Source organism: Elaeis guineensis, chromosome 11 (assembly GCF_000442705.2).
Source record: "Elaeis guineensis isolate ETL-2024a chromosome 11, EG11, whole genome shotgun sequence".
Lineage (NCBI taxonomy): Eukaryota > Viridiplantae > Streptophyta > Magnoliopsida > Arecales > Arecaceae > Elaeis > Elaeis guineensis.
In genome coordinates, this window is record NC_026003.2 from 123,677,089 (window position 1) to 123,694,026 (window position 16,938).

At 46.8% G+C, this 16,938-nt stretch overlaps 1 protein-coding gene across 1 annotated transcript; it reads left to right on the top strand.

The window, feature by feature from the left end:
• Positions 1 to 724: 724 nt before the first annotated feature.
• On the top strand, positions 725 to 5,639 carry LOC105054535 (uncharacterized protein At5g65660). The gene is made up of 2 exons (XM_010936073.4): positions 725 to 1,150; positions 5,313 to 5,639. Exons 1-2 carry the CDS (start codon positions 887 to 889, stop codon positions 5,478 to 5,480), a joined length of 432 nt encoding a protein of 143 aa, XP_010934375.1. The 5' UTR covers positions 725 to 886; the 3' UTR covers positions 5,481 to 5,639.
• The last annotated feature ends 11,299 nt before the right edge of the window (positions 5,640 to 16,938 follow it).

The window sequence follows — 16,938 nt, forward strand, 5'->3', positions numbered from 1 at the left end:
CTGTTTTAGTCTTTTGCCAGCTTTAAAATCAAATAATTTTTTTTTTTTTTTTTTTTTTTCTTTTCGTATCCCCTCTATATTCTTCTCGCATTCACTTGCACTCGCTGATCGTTGGCCATCATATAATACTGGCTGGTCGGATAGAGGTTCTATCTTTCACATCTTTCTTTGTACGAATCTACCGTTGGATCGCATAATAACTGCTTCGAAAGCTATCCAAGTAAATAGACGGAAAATTTTCAGCATGCTTGAAGATACGTGCGTAGCACGATCCAACAGTGGATGCGGCGAAAGAAGATCAATTTTTTCGTGCGAAAGATTCAAACCGAACCCCGGTCGGTATACCTAAGAAACGTTGACACGTAATCGTGGGCCTCTTGATAGCGAGAGCAACACTGACGCATCATGCCGCGAACCGTTACACCGGGGAACGAAGAAAGTAGCAAACATAATATAATAATTTTTTTAGGGTAATTTAATATAATAAATTTCCTTTTGATGTCAAATACAAGAACAGTGGCAGATGTGGTAGCAGGAGATTGATAGACGAAGGGAAAAGGGAAAGACGGGGAAGAGAGAGAGAGAGACAGAGAGAGGAGAATTGGCCCCCACCATAGCATCATCACGCCACTACTACCTCCACTGCCGTGCAACCTTGCGGGTGGGGACAGGATGTACCATCCCCATCTCACTCTGGCCCTGAACCCTGATAAATAGAGGCTCACCCTGAACGCCCCTTCCTCTCTCCAATATCCATCGATGCCTCATCCCCGCCCATCCTGCCGGCCAGCCAGCATTTGCTAGCTCTTGTCACTGCGAGCGGCAGCCCCACTCATGAGAGCAGGACAACGAGCGAGGAAACGAAAAGCTAAAGGGGATAGATACAATGGACGCCGGGGACACGACGCCGCCGGCACACTTGTCTAGTAGGCCGACGCTGGGGTTCCCTCTGGGGACGGCGCTTCTGCTCGTCGTCATCTTCTGCCTCAGCGGCGTCTTCTCCTGCTGCTACCACTGGGACAAGCTCCGCTCCCTCCGACGCCGCCTCGGCCGCACCTCGAATCCCGTCCAGCCGGCCGATGACAATCATCATCAGCATCTTCCGACCTCCATGCCATCCCCGCCTGCCAAGCTCCTCTTCAAACTCCAGGTAGGAGGTAGCGTGCATGGATACCGTCAATATTTCCCCTTTGGGACAGGGGTGTATCTTTCGCGCGAAAGAAGGATTCACCTTCCTTCGCACGAATCCACTGTCTGTGTCGAAGGATATATGGATGACGGAGTTCGGAGCGGTGGGTGATCCAACGGTGGTTTCGCGGGAAGGAAGTTGAATCCCGCTTTCGCGCGACAGATGCACTCATACACCCCGGTCCCTTTCTTTTTTTGATTTTTCCTCAGAATAATATTTTTCTTTAGCTCGAATATATCTGAGATAGATATTTCTTTCTTTTTTTCTTTCTTCTTCTTCTTCTTTTTTTTTTTTTTTTTTGGGCTTCTTTCGCTAGGCGACATCTGTTTTTTTTTTTTTTGGGTCGGATTCTTTTTTTTAGAGAGTTGGCCTTGGTCTTATCGAATCTGCTTGATTCTTGCAAGCGACAAAATACGATCGAGGAGGTTTTCGTTCTCGGCCCCCCAACCAAAAAAACAAGAAAACAGATGATTACATAATTCCGTGAACATGATGCTATTAATATATATATATATATATATATATATATATATATATATATATATATATATATAACCAAATTCGTCCTTGCCTTCTGAAGATCAACTCCCCAGGCTCAGCAAAACGTACGGCTTGATCGTGATGAATCTCTTGCACCAGTCCACACGACTATTTCCTTTAGATAAGGACAGAGATTACTTAGTTGATGTGCCACCCCTTTATTTGAGGGATTAGGGTTGTATCTTTCGCACAGATCTCAGAGCACTCCAAACTTCATCATCCATCGATGATCCAATGGTGAATGTCTAAAAGGAAGGTGAATGTCTAAACTACTACAAAAATATTAAGTTTTATCAGCAAGATTTTTGGACCCTTTGGATTTAGTTTCTTTTTGTCTAAACTTTAAAGTTCATCAGACCCAGATTCCAAACGGGGACTGAGAGAATCCCCCTAATCTATATTTGCCTCAGATGTGCCTTCTTAAACTGCTAGAAAAATACGAATAACTATTGCTGATAAGGCTTATTATCCTTTGGTATTTCTTAAACTCGCCTTAAACGTCCAATAACTTTTCCTCCGATCTCCAAACCTCATCAGCTAGAAATCAGTGTATTATGGAATCCCACTAAATATCCATATTTATCTCGGATTACCTCCTTATTAGGAGAAATTATTGCCTGGACCACGCCCAGGTAGACCAGCGCAAATGTCGGAGCATGTGCACGGTGGATAACGCGCAATCGGGAATTCGTGAAATGCAAGGTTAATGTGGCGTGTTATCCACCGTGGGATCTGCGGGGTCTACCTAGACCACGCCCAGGCAATAGTTTTTCCCTTATTGGTCTTGGACGTACAATAGTTCCCACAATTAGAGCTCACCTTTCCTAAGAGTTCCCGCCATCTCCTGTTGCCAAGATTGAACTCTTGCAACAAACGGAATCTTGTTTCCTCTTCTTCGTTGACAAAGGGCCAAGGATTTCCTGTCCCCAGTGGGAATACCCTTTCCAGCCTTACTCTGGGGTTTCATCTCACTTGTTCTGTTTATCCCACACTCGCAGAATCTTTATGCCAACCCCTATATGTTAGTGCATGGATCCTTTCCTCAAAGGCCAAAAGCCAGTGTTCTCTCCAACTTTAACCTGGCAGGATTGACGGATTGATATATCATGAGATAAAAAGCTAAGTTAAATGTCTGTTGATGATGATAATGATCTTAAAATAGTATATTTATATGCTGTTTGCTTGCTTCAGATTTTTGGAAGTTAATAATTTACAATATAAAATACCCCGATATCCTATATTGGTAAAGCGACAAAAATCTAATGTCATAATATATTCCAACATTTCATATTTCTACAAATTTATTGTACGATGAATTCTAATTTGTTTGGCAATTAGATATAAAGTAGACTCTTAATTGATTTATCTGATCAACAATCTAATTATAAATCTTCACACTTACTCTCTCCCTCTGTGTGTATGTGTGAGATATATATATATATATATATATATATATATATATATATATATTATATATATATATATATATATATATATATATATATATTTACAAATTATCAAAGGCTCTTTATTTTTTGTTCAAATGTCATATGTCATGAATTAATCTTACCTTTTTATTATCAGTTTCATGAACCACTATAGTTGTAAGTTGTAAAATCAATATGTAAAGTAATTAAATACTGTACTTTTTACAAGATTTGATAACTAAGTCATGATTAAATATGATTTTGTTGATTATATTCTTCCTTATACACATGCATTTGCGTGCATATTTTACGTGTAAAGTGAAAAAAAGGTGTAGAACCTAATTTCACAGTTTCCTATTTTTTTATAATTCTTTGAAGAAGTTCCATGTTGAGAGGGGTGAAGAAATTGCTCCCTTATCATATGAACTAGTTGATTGTGCTTCATAAACCAATAGTGGCCCACTCACCATAGAATTTATATCAGTTGTTGATATTTATATGATTTCATAGATTGTGTGTCTGATATTTTTTCTTTTTTCTAATTTTTCTTTATATAGAATATCAGCCAGCTGATTTTAAAACTTAAACACTTTTCTATTTTGAGCTCTTGAACGTAAATTTTTGGATGCATTTGGTTACACTTTTTGATTTTTGATTTTTATTTTTAAAAAATATTTATTATTTTTTTATTTTTATTATTGAGTAAAAATAAAAAATAAAAAATATGTTTGATAACTACGTTGTTATAAAATAAAAAGTAATATTTGGAGACGATAGGTGAAGAATTCGACGAGGGAGAAGGGCTCAAATAGGGAGGGAAAAGGGGGCGACGAGGTGAAGAACTCAACGAAAAAGAAAGATTCGAGCTCTTTACTTTTTGATTTAGTATTTAGATGTGCTGAAGCAAAAAAAAAATAAAAAAATAAATTTTGAAAAATAAAAATTTTTATTTTATATATAAAATAATTATTTTGATTTTTACTTTTTATTTTTCATGGTGTTATCAAATATTATTTTTTAATTTTTAAAAATTAAATAATAAAAAAAAAAATTTGTGGCTAGCCAAATGCATCTTTTATTTTTCTAAACTACTAACAATATGATTCTGATAAACATGCGGATGCTAACAAAAATTGCTATTCTCGGAGATTAGCCAAAAGAAGAATGAGCAAAGCGCGCACACAAAAAAAAAAAAGGCCAGCAGGCATAGTACGAAACCGGTCCCTCTCCATTATATGCTTCATGTTCCAAAGTAGTGATCCGGGCGTTTTTGAACGACACAGTTAGTCATACGCCACAACGCGTCTCGTAGGACTAACTAAAAGAGGCCATATAGCACAATTGGCTTCAAAAACCACGCTCCTTCTACCGCAAAAAAAAATATCTTAATGAATTTCAAATGACAACTGCTTCCTTAACAGTGTGTCGCTGCACATAAAATTTTTTGTGGGGCAGGCATACAAATCTATAGAAATCATCCATCCTTGGACATAAATGCTGGAGAATAGTACATGGCAGCTATGCTCCAAAAATTCCCGGGTGACCGTGCATCCAAGATTGATTCGAAAAAATATTCGTTACAACAATGATATCACGTCATATGCATCACAAACCAACAAGAAACTTTATATTTCATCGATTCTAATATATTTGTATTTCGCATTGTATTTCACTGATTCTTAACTTCTTATTGGTTTGTTGCAAATATGATATCAATTACAATGAATATTTTTTCGATTGGTCCTCCATCAGCTAGTCCCATTTAATGTTGGTGTGTTGAAGTTATAACAAGTATAAATCCAATACCTTCTCTACGTACATAGTATTATCTAATTCCAATTGGATTGAAACGATTAGAAATCAAGACTTAGCCTAAATACTATTTTCTTGAGAATTAGGATAAAGTAAATCTTTCTTACAGTAAATATTAGAATCACCTTTTTTTTTTTTTTGGTGAAGAGTATAATCACTTTGTTCAAGTCAGAAAAAGGGTATCGTGTCCTTGTTGGTTTTATTATGCCTCTCTCTCTCTCTCTCTCTCTCTCTCTCTCTATATATATATATATATATATATACCTTTTTTAGTAATATGGGAAAAAACTTCTACATTTTTTTTCTTCTTATATTTTAATTTTTATCTCCCATATTATTTCTAGAATTACAAGCTGGAAAAAGACGAAAGCTTGCCGGTTATAATGCCGGGGGATCGCATACCAAGGTTCATGGCATGGCCTTGTCCCTGTCAGCCGTCTTTGGCCTCAACGGAAACAATGGTGCCTACGCCTTCAATTCCCTCCCACCCTCCTCCACTGCTTGTAAATTGAAGAGCGCTATTTTTTCATCTTTTGTATCGGATGCTAGTTAATTTATTGCATGAGAGGATGGAGGAGGATGGAGGATGGATCTCTCCTTCATCCCTCATCCATTGTATCGAACTCTTGTATTTTTACTAGTTTGACTTTACGGGTCATGACTTGTCATTCCTTGTTTTCTTGAGTACAATGATGGGAAACAAGAGGGACGGAGGGCTCAATCCGTCCGCGCATCAAGGTCGGGTCCTCAAAAAGTCCAACCTGCATATCCTGACCCCAAGTCCGAAGCACTCAGCGTCCGGCTAAATTTTTTTTTTTTTTTTTAAAAAGGCTCGTCCAACATTGCTTCTATTTGTTAAAATGTTGTTCTCAAAAGAAGAAGAAGAGGAGACGCAAGCAACTCCTAAAAATTTTTAAATTTTTTTTCGCTTAAAAGTGGTTTTTATTAGCAAAAATCTATTTTTCCCCCTAGAAAGCACCTTTTCACTAAGAACATTATAAAAGTTTTTTTATACGAGACGCATCCAAGTGGCCTGCGTTCGCATGGAGAGTTGGCAAACGACCGACGGACCCAATTTGACCTGTGGCCCAACCGGCCCAACAAAATCAAGCTTTGAATTTGGAACGCACGCGCTCCGGTAATCGCAGTGCCATCCCGTGTACGGGGCCCTCTCCCCCTGTCCCTCACTTCCTCGAACGCCATATTTCCTTGCTTCGACTCCTCCAGATCTCTCCTCTCCCATCGTTGAGTTCCGATCCTTTCGTTCGAAATTTCTTCTCGGACACCGAGCCTCGCGTGTCTTCGACGAAGCAAAAGTACCGAAGTATCACCTGCCAAGGAAAAAATAGAGGGGGAGGGAAAGCAATAAAGGTAACACAGGAGAGAAGGAGAGATAATTAGAGGACGGAAGGTAGAGAGATTAATTGAGGGAAGAGAGAATGGTGGGGAATGGATGGGGTGGAGGGGCTGGGGAAAGGGTGGAGGGTTTTTGAGAGCTGGGTTTCCCCGGCCACGTACACTGGGCCAGGGAGCCGAAATGAAATCCTGGAGCTTGTCTCAGTGGAATTGACCGGAGAGAAGTGACGAGGAGTTGAAGTCATTGGGGTATCGCGTGAAACTAGACTAGAATCATTTTCTGCTGACGTAACCATAGGTAAAAAGTTATTATTTCAAAGCAATGTCTTTGTAACTCTAGTATGGTTGAGAAGCTCCATATTCATGTTTCAAAATCAAACGTCCCAGATCCCTTGTACAGATGCCATGGTACAAATCAATGTGAACCATAGAGTCGTACTTTTGTGAAATTAACTCCCTTCTATCAAAAAAATAAAAAATAAAAAAAATTAAAAATTAAAAATAAATCTCTAATTCTACTTTCAAATTAAAACAAATCTTAATTGAGTTTTATATAAAAGTATCTCCCATCCTAAATATAAATTAAAAATAACTTCTTATTTTCGACTAAATTGATCCTGTATCCTCATACCCTTGTACAATAAGACAGTATTCTTTTATAATAAAATAATATTATTTCATAATAAGACAGTACTATTTTATAATATTTTTATATTACAATAAAGCAGTATTTCTTTACAATAAGGCAGTACTGTTTTATAATATCGCAGTATTATTTTAGTATTGCTTTATAACTGTAGAGGTAATTTGATCATTTCATATCATTTCGGAAGCTGCTTTTAAGTTATGTTTCTGTTGGTGCAAAAATCCGCCTGCGCCGGAGAAGCTGGAGTCGGAGGAGTTGCGGTCGCTGCCGGGACCTGCAAAAGAAGATTAAACCGGAGGTGGGGTTGTTCCGGCAAGACCCTCCGACGCTCAAGTCAGTTCTCTGCCTTAACAAGAATGGAGTGCTCGAACGAAAATTTTAGCAGAGTTTTGGGATAGAAATTAGAGCTTATAGAATAACGTATCTGGAGTCCCCTTTTTATAGGCGGAGGGAGCGACGGATTGATAGCGACGTTTGTAACTGCCTAGTCGTGGGCCGCTCGTGGCCTGGACGAGTTTATTATGAAGAGTAATGGGGTGGAGTCGTGGCGGTCACCATGGCTCGCCACGTGGAGTCTGTTGCGGAAAGTGGAGCGGCGTGGGATCCGTCACAGGGAGTGGAGCAGAGTCGTGGCCGTTACTGAAGCCTACCAGGGAGTGATGGAGCAGCGTGGGATCCATCGCAGGAGGTGGAGCAAAGTCGTGGCCGTTACTGTGGTCTGCTAGGGAGTGATGGAGCCGCGTGGGATCCGTCGCAGGAGGTGGAGCAGAGTCGTGGCCATTACTGTGGTCTGCCAGAGAGTGATGGAGCCGCGTGGGATCCGTCGCAGGAGGTGGAGCAGAGTCGTGGCCATTACTGTGGCCTGTCGGCCGAAGCTCGGTTGAAGCATCTGGTGGAGAGGGGTAGCTGTCTATCTGAGAGGAGCTCGGATGTTGCTGGCGAGCCTTCTATCGTTGGGTGCTGTTGGACGTTAATACTATAGGTGAGGGCCATTCGTTGTAGGAGCTCAGTCAGAGGCTTTCCGTCGACGAAGCTTGGTCTTACGCAGAATTCGACGGGGGGTCGATCGGTCAGTGGATGTCGAATGGCGCTGAAGAGGTTCATCCGTTGGAGGGATCCGGCTGCTGGAGTCCGTGCGGGATCTATCCGCAATAGGAGTTCGGTCGGAGTCCGATCTCCGTAAAAGCCCGGATGGGGGTCATTTGTCGAGGGGCCCGACCGAAGCCTACCGTGAAAATCCGACGCGGACCGCTCGTAGTGGGAGTTTAAAGTAGACCGCTTGCAGGAGCTCGGAGTCCGGCTCCCGTAGGAGTCCGGACGAAGTCTTCCTGCAGTTGGAGTCGAGGATGAAGTCCAGCTCCCGTAGGAGTCCGGACGAAGTCTACCTGTAGTTGGAGTTGGGGATGAAGTCCGGCTCCCGTAGGAGTCCGGACGAAGTCTTCCTGCAGTTGGAGTCGGGGACGAAGTCCGGCTCCCATAGGAGTTCGGACGAAGTCTTCCTGCAGTTGGAGTCGGGGACGAAGTCCGGCTCCCGTAGGAGTCTGGACGAAGTCTTCCTGCAATTGAAGTCGGGGATGAAGTCCGACTCCCGTAGGAGTCCGGACGAAGTCTTCCTGTAGTTGGAGTCGGGGATGAAGTCCGGCTCCCGTAGGAGTCCGACGAAGTCTTCCTGCAGTTGGAGTTGGGGACGAAGTCGGCTCCCGTAGGATCCGGATGAAGCCTTCTTGCAGTTGGAGTCGGGGACGAAGTCCGGCTCCCGTAGGAATCCGGACGAAGTCTTCCTGCAGTTGGAGTCGGGGACGAAGTCTGACTTCCATAGGAGTCCGGACGAAGTCTACCTGCAGTTGGAGTTGGGGACGAAGCCCGGCTCCCGTAGGAGTCCGGATGAAGTCTTCCTGCAATTGAAGTCGGGGACGAAGTCCGGCTCCCGTAGGAGTCCGGACGAAGTCTTCCTGTAGTTGGAGTCGGGGATGAAGTCCGGCTCCCGTAGGAGTCCGGACGAAGTCTTCCTGCAATTGAAGTCGGGGATGAAGTCCGGCTCCCGCAGAAGTCCGGACGAAGTCTTCCTGTAGTTGGAGTCGGGGATGAAGTCCGGCTCCCGTAGGAGTCTGGATGAAGTCTACCTGCAGTTGAAGTCGGGGATGAAGTCCAGCTCCCGTAGGAGTCCGAACGAAGTCTACCTATGGTTGAAGTCAGGGATGAAGTCCGGCTCCCGTAGGAGTCCGGACGAAGTCTTCCTGCAGTTGGAGTCGGGGATGAAGTCCGGCTCCCGTAGGAGTCCGAACAAAGTCTACCTGCAGTTGGAGTCGGGGACGAAGTCCGGCTCCCGTAGGAGTCCAGACGAAGTCTTCCTGCAATTGAAGTCGGGGATGAAGTCCGTCTCCCGTAGGAGTCTGGACGAAGTCTTCCTGTAGTTGGAGTCGGGGACGAAGTCCGGCTCCCGTAGGAGTCTGGATAAAGTCTACCTGCAGTTGAAGACGGGGACGAAGTTTGGCTCCCGTAGGAGTCCGGATGAAGCCTACCTGCGGTTGAAGTCGGGGATGAAGTCCAGCTCCCGTAGGAGTCCAGACGAAGTCTTCCTGCCGTCGCAGGTCGGACGTCGGTAGAATCCCCAAGGGGTCACTCCTGACACGAACTTCGGCTAAGGAGGATTTTATACCCAACACCAGTCCCCCTACTTTCGAGTTTGAGTTTCGATCGAAGGAAGTACAGAAAATTTTCACAGCCGAAGTCGTTTCCTTGAATTCTGTACACGACCGCCCTCGAAAATCTTGGCATTTAATGCGCGCGTGCTGGAGTCTTTTTCCGATTAGGGCGATCTGAAGAGTCCTTTCGGAATTCCCACCAGGGCGTAATCCTAAGCGCCACGCCATAATGATCCCGCCGGCAGCTAGCCCTACGTCACGGCGAGTGGGACACGTGGCGGGTGCCGATGGGCTTAGGGATATCGCCACCATAACTGCGCCAGGTCCCGTCGCTTATTTAAACCCCCGCCTTTCCTACAGGGGCTTCACTTCGCCTGAGAGTCGACACCTTTCTTCTGCCTGAGAGTTTAGCCACTCAGCCACTCCATCGGTGCCCTTTTCGACTCTGAGCGCTCTTCGCACCAGTCTTCGCCATCCCCGCCGGCTCCCTGCCGCCTTCAGTCCTCCGAGCCTCTCCGAGGGGTCCTCCCACCGGGGCTTCTGCCCCGGAGGCCAACCTCGAGAGGATGCCACGGACCGAAAGGAGTAGAAGGGGGAAAACAACGGCCTGCGAGTTCTTCGACTATCGAACTGTCACCGAGGGTTCCCATCGCCTCAAAGGGGGCTCGAGGGAGAGTTCCTTCAACAGTAGGGATTTAATAACGGAAACAACCGTGAGCGCATTCCGCCTAAGAATTTTGGGGTAGTTGAACGGGGTGACATCGGTCAAGGGGGCAGAGTTGTCGTCGTCAGCTGTGGTGGGTTTTCTGACGTCGTCGGGGCCGAGGGACCAGAAGCGATCGGCACTGTCGGTGGGGCAGTAAAACTTGTTGCGGGGTCGGTGGAAGTAGTGCATGCCGACCTTGCCGGTGGAAGTAGCGCATGTTGACCTTGCCAGTGGAAGTAGCGCATGTCGACCTTGCCGGTGGAAGTAGCGCATGCCGACCTTGCCGAAGTACCCAGGACGGTGGTCGTCGTGGAACACGTGGCGGTGGTGCATGTCTCCGCGTCATCGCGGCCTCCGGGGTACTTCCGGTCCTTCCCGATGCAGGTCATCGTTGCTGTCATCGTCGTCGTCGTTGCCCCCTGAATTCTATCCCCCCTTTCCCCTTAGGGTTGGGGTTTCGGTGATGGAGCGGAACGAGGTGAGGGGCGAGAGCCGAGAGGTTCATCACACGCACTGAAAAATACTGCTGAGAAGGACGGAACCGAAAAGAGAAGTTGAAAGCTTGAAGTGGTCTCCAATGTATTCCTTTCGAGTCGTGTAGTAATATTCTTTTTCCTCGGTCCTCAGGGTCTTGTAACGTACACCTTGTTAATCGAGAATGAAAAAGAGATTTTCGTTACCTTGTCCGCATTTTGCGTCAAATTCCGTCTGCCGAACTTCTTTCATTTATTATTGTTATTGTTGTATTCCCTTCTTTTTCTTCCCCCCCTCCTTTTTTTTTTTTTACGTCGTCCGGAGGTTACTGGTCGTTGCCGCGTCGGCTCGTTTTTCCAATCATCCTTCTTCTTCAGCCTTAATGGCTCTGTAATGCATATTTAATAAATAATATGAGAAGAAAATTTTCTGCTACCTCTTTTACTCATGTGTTGAATTATCGCTTGCCGAGCTTCTTTCGGCCTTTGCCTTGCTCGAAATCGATGCCGTTCGGAGGTACCCGATTGCCGTCGCACCGATCCATCCTTTTACTTATGGACGCAGGTTTACCCGGGACCACTCGGGTTTGACGCCCCCTTTCAGGGTTCGAGCTCGGGGGTCTGAGCTTCTCGTCGCCCCGAGAAAGCCGTCTTATCCCTAGCCTGTGTTGAGAGCTCTTTTGGAGACTGGAGATTTTGATGAGAGCCCCCATCCTCGCTAAGACGAGGTTTCCTATATTTTTGATATAATTTATTTTTCATTTGTCATTGATGTAGTTCGTCGCTTTCCTTTTTAACTCCCCTCCCCTTTCTCCTTTTTCTTTTTCGAGTGAGGGTTTTCCCTCTGCTCTTGGTGGGGTCGCGGGAGTGCGAAGGGGCCGCTGGGAAGGCCCCCTTTTTCCCATCCGATCTTGAATGACCAGACCTTAATTGGTGTCGGGGCGAGGTTCTTTCCCTATTTCTGTCGTAATAGGTTTCAGCTCTGGTTAGAACGAGATTCTCCTTCTGTCTCTAACACGGCTATTGGGGCACATATGGACGTTGTAGGGTCTTTCCCCCATCCGGTCTAAGTGTAACCGGGCCTTCGACTTTGCCCATGTTAGACGAGGTTTCCTCCTGTTCCTAACATGGCTGTGGGGGCACATATGGGCATTGCAGGGCCTCTCCCCCCATCCGGTCTAAATGTAACCGGGCCTTCGACTTTGCTCATGTTAGGACGAGATTCTCCTCCTGTTCCTAACATGACTGTGGGGCACATATGGGCATTGCAGGACCTCTCCCCCCATCCGATCTAAATGTAACCGGGCCTTCGACTTTACTCATGTTAGGACGAGGTTCTCCTCCTGTTCCTAACATGGCTGTGGGGGCACATATGGGCGTTGCAGAGCCTCTCCCCCCATTCGGTCTAAATATAACTGGGCCTTCGACTTTGCTCATATTAGGACGAGGTTCTCCTCCTGTTCCTAACATGGTGTGGGGGCACATATGGGCATTGCAGAGCCTCTCCCCCCATCCGGTCTAAATGTAACCGGACCTTCGACTTTGCTCATGTTAGGATGGAGTTCTCCTCCTGTTCCTAACATGACTGTGGGGGCACATATGGGCGTTGCAGGGCCTCTCCCCCCATCCGATCTAAATGTAACCGGGCCTTCGGCTTTGCTCATGCTAGGACGAGGTTCTCCTCCTGTTCCTAATATGGTTTGTTTCGATCGTCCTGTTTATATAGTCTCGTGCCACGAGAGAAGACATGTGGATATAAGACTTTTATTAAAAATGAAGTTACCGATAATACATTCGTAAATTTTCAGAGCTCCATGGTCGCGGGAGGTCTGCTCCTCCGAGCTCCTTGAGGTAATAAGTTTCGGGCCGGACTACTTCTTTGACTTCGTATGGGCCTTCCCAATTTGGGGCGAGCTTCCCTCGATCCTGAGGTTGCGAGACGGTGGCTCGTCGAAGCACTAAATCTCCTGCTCTAAAGGCTTTATTATTGACCCGGGAGTTGTAATAGCGGGTGACTTTCTGCCTGTAGGCTGCCATCCGAGCTTGAGCTACCTCCCGCTTCTCTTCCAGCAAGTCGAGGTTGGCTTTAAGACCTTACGAATTGTGATGCACGTTGAATGCCATGACTCGTGCCGACGGGAGCTTGAGCTCAATAGGGATAACGGCCTCCGTTCCGAAGGCTAGAGCGAAGGGGGTCTCCCCCGTGGGCAGTCTCTGGTAGTTCGGTACGCCCACAACACATGATAAAGTTCGTCTACCTAAGTTTCCTTCGCTTTTTCGAGCCTTGTCTTGATCCCTTGCAGCAGAGTTCTGTTGGTCACTTCAGCTTCGCCATTCGCCTGAGGATGGGCTACGGACGTGAAGTTGTGGGAGATGTTTAGGTCCTCACAAAATTCGACGAATCTCGCTCCCGTGAATTGCCGCCCATTATCAGTAATTAGGATTCTCGGCAGGCCAAACCTGCAGACGATTGACTTCCAGACGAAGTCTTGTACTTTAGCTTCTGTGATTTTCGCCAGTGGTTCGGCCTCGACCCACTTGATGAAATAGTCAATCGCTACCAGGAGGAACTTCCTCTGCCCCGACGCCACGGGAAAGGGTCTAAGGATGTCCATCCCCCATTGCGCAAGCGGCCATGGAGCACTCAAGGGTGTAAGCTCGGTGGCGGGCTGTCTCTGGATGTTGGCATATCTCTGACATCGGTCGCACTTTCTGACGTATTCAATTGAGTCACGATGCATAGTCGGCCAGTAATATCTTTGGCGGAGCAACTTGTGGGACAAGGATCTAGCCCCAAGATGGCTTCCGTAGATTCCTTCATGCACCTCCCACAAGGCGTAGTCAGCTTCCGAAGGCCGGAGGTATTTTAAAAGGGGCAAAGAGTATGATCTCTTGTACAACTTGCCCTCATAAAGGATATATCGGGAGGTTTGATTTCTGAGCTTCCGAGTTTCTTTTGCATCATGAGGGAGAACCCCGTCTCTGAGGTATGCTATCAGTGGGTCGATCCAACTGGGCTCGTGGTCAATTTCCATCACGGGCCGCGATTCTTCCATACTCGGCACTTCAAAACTTCGAAGAGAACACCCTTGGGCAATTCGGCCAGAGCCAGCATAGCCAGCTTGGAGAGAAGATCGGCCCTGGTATTTTTCATCCTTGGAATCTGCCTGATGTTGAAGCTACTGAAGGCGGAGACGAGCTCCTTTACCTTTTCAAGATACTTAGCCATGCTGTCCTCTCATGCTTCGTAGTTTTTGCTGACTTGTCCCACTATCAGTTGGGAGTCGCTGTAACTTGGAGCCGATCTACTCCCAACTCTTTGGCGATCTTCAATCCTACGATCAGAGCTTCATATTCTGCTCCATTATTTATCGCGGGGAACTCGAAGCGCAGAGCGTACTCCGTGATGATTCCCTCTGAACTGATCAAGATCAGGCCCACGCCTGCTCCCGACATGTTGGAAGACCCGTCCACATAGAGGGCCCAAAAGCAACCAGAGGGGTCTGCTTCTTCTTTGGGGGAGTTCGGTCGGGGCTCCAGGCCGTCAATTTTGCCCTGTTCAGATTCGGCCTCCTCCAGGATAGTGCACTCCACTATAAAATCTACCAATATCTGGGCTTTCACTATCGGTCTAGGTCGATAGTTGATGTCGAATTCTGTGAGCTCGATCGCCCATTTCGCCATCCTCTCGGAGGCATCCATCCGGTGTAGAATCGCCTTGATCGGTTGGTCGGTGAGCAGTGTTACGGTGTGCCCTTGAAAGTAGGGTCGGAGCCTCCATGCTGCAATCAACAGGGCGTAAGTTAGTTTTTCTAATTTAGTATACCTGGTTTCGGCGTCTCTCAACGGCAACTGACGTAGTAGATCGATCGCTGGACTTTTACTTCTTCCTTGACAAGGACTGCTGCGAGAGCCATGGGGGAGACCGCCAGGTACAAGAACAGTTCCTCTCCAGGTTCGGGCTTCGCCAATAACGGAGGCGAGCCGAGGTAGCTCCTTAGCTCTTCGAACGTCTGTTGGCACTCAGTGGTCCAACAGAAGTTCTTCGACCGCTTGAGGGTTTGGAAGAAGGGCAAGCACCATTCAGCCGACCTCACAACGAAGCGATTCAGGGCTGCCACCCTCCCTGTAAGGTGCTGAACCTCTTTTATCGACTTCAGGGCGGCCATCTCCTGGATGGCGTGAATTTTCTCTGAGTTGGCTTCAATTCCATGCCCCGATACCATGAAGCCTAGGAACTTCTCCGAGGTTACTCCGAAAGCACATTTAGTCGGGTTCAGCTTCATCTTATATTTTTGGAGGCGTCGAAGGTCTCCTCGAGGTCGGTGACGTGGTTCATGGAAGATTTGCTTTTCACGAGCATGTCGTCCACGTAGACCTCCATATTGCGGTCGATCTGCTCCTTGAAGATTTTATTCACCAGCCGTTGGTAGGTTGTGCCTGCATTTTTGAGGTCGAAAGGCATGACCTTGTGACAGTAAAGGCCACGGTTAGTGATGAAAGTAGTCTTTTCTTCGTCTTTCGGTACCATTCTGATTTGGTTATAGCCGGAGAATGCATCCATAAAGGTGAGGAGCTCATGGCCCGAGGTTGCATCCACCAGTTGATCAATTCTGGGCAGAGGGTAGCTATCCTTTGGGCAGGCTTTATTCAGCTTTTTGAAGTCTATACACATCCTCCACTTGCCGTTTGCCTTTTTGACTAGGACGATGTTGGAAATCCAGTCAGGATAATTGACTTCTCTAATGAATCTAGCTTTCAGGAGTTTGTCCACTTCCTCGGCTATCGCTTTCTGCCTCTCTGGTGCGTGATCCTGAATTTTTTTTTCATCGGTCGATGCTTTGGATCGACGGCCAGATGGTGTTCCATGACTTCCGTGTCAATCCATGGCATGTCTGCTGGAACCCAAGCGAAAACATCCGTATTCTTTCGTAGAAATCGACGAGATGCGTCCGCACCTCTTTCCCCAGGTTGGAGCCGATCTTCATCACATGCTCCGCATTCCCGTCGTTCAAAGGGATCGAAACCAGATCTTCGATTGGGCCGCCCCTCTCCTCAGCGAGGTTGTCATGGGCGTCCAGCCCATCAACTGGACAGAGGTCGGATTGGTCACTTCTTTGCAAGGCTATGTTGTAGCAGTGTTTGGCCAGGGCTTGGTCTCCCTGACTTCTCCGACCCCCTGGTTGGTAGGGAACTTCAATTTCAAATGGTAGGTTGACACAACGGCTCGGAGAGCGTTGAGGTCAGGTCGGCCGAGGATTGTGTTGTAAGCTGACGGCACCTTCACTACCAGAAAATTCACCAGAGCTCTGGATTGTTTTGGATATCGACCTGCAGCTACAGTCAAAGTTATTACTCCCTCCACCGGGACAGCATCGCCGGTAAACCCTACCAGAGGGGAGCTAATCGGTCCCAAATGGCCGTCAAGGATGGACATTCTTGAGAAGGCGTCGTAGAATAAAATGTCGGCCGAACTTCCATTGTCGATTAGAATACGGCGGACATCGTAATTAGCTATATTCAAGGAAACCACAACTACATCGTTATGAGGAAATTGAACTCCCCGAGCATCTTCTTCAGTGAAAGTTATGGATCCCTCGATCTTTTGCCGCTTGGGAGGTCCGGCCAATACGCCGGCCGCTCCCCGTGGGATTCTTCCGAGATGGTGTTGGCGAAATCCATCGGAGGCCGATTGTCTGACCGCTCCATGTGGCGGCCGTTGCCGGAGGAGGAGCCTGGGAAACTGGAGGTGAGGCCGGAGCCTGAGATTTGGCCGAGAGGCCGTGGGTCGCTGTGCGAATGCTTTGTGTGGAGGCATCGGGCAAAGACCTAGTGGGAGAAGGAGGAGTGGATGTCAGAAAAGATGACCGGAGGCGGTCCAGTTGAGCGCTCCTTTAAGAATAAGGGTACTGCGAAGACACAGGCCCCTTCCTCTAGCACCAATCCTGTTGGTGCAAAAATCCGCCTGCACCGGAGAAGCTGGAGTCGGAGGAGTCGCGGTCGCCACCGGGACCTACAAAAGAAGTCTAAATCGGAGGTGGGGTTGCTCCGGCAAGACCCTCCGATGCTCAAGTCAGTTTTCTGTCTCAACAAGAATGGAGTGTTCGAACAAAAATTTTAGCAGAGTTTTGGGATAGAAATTAG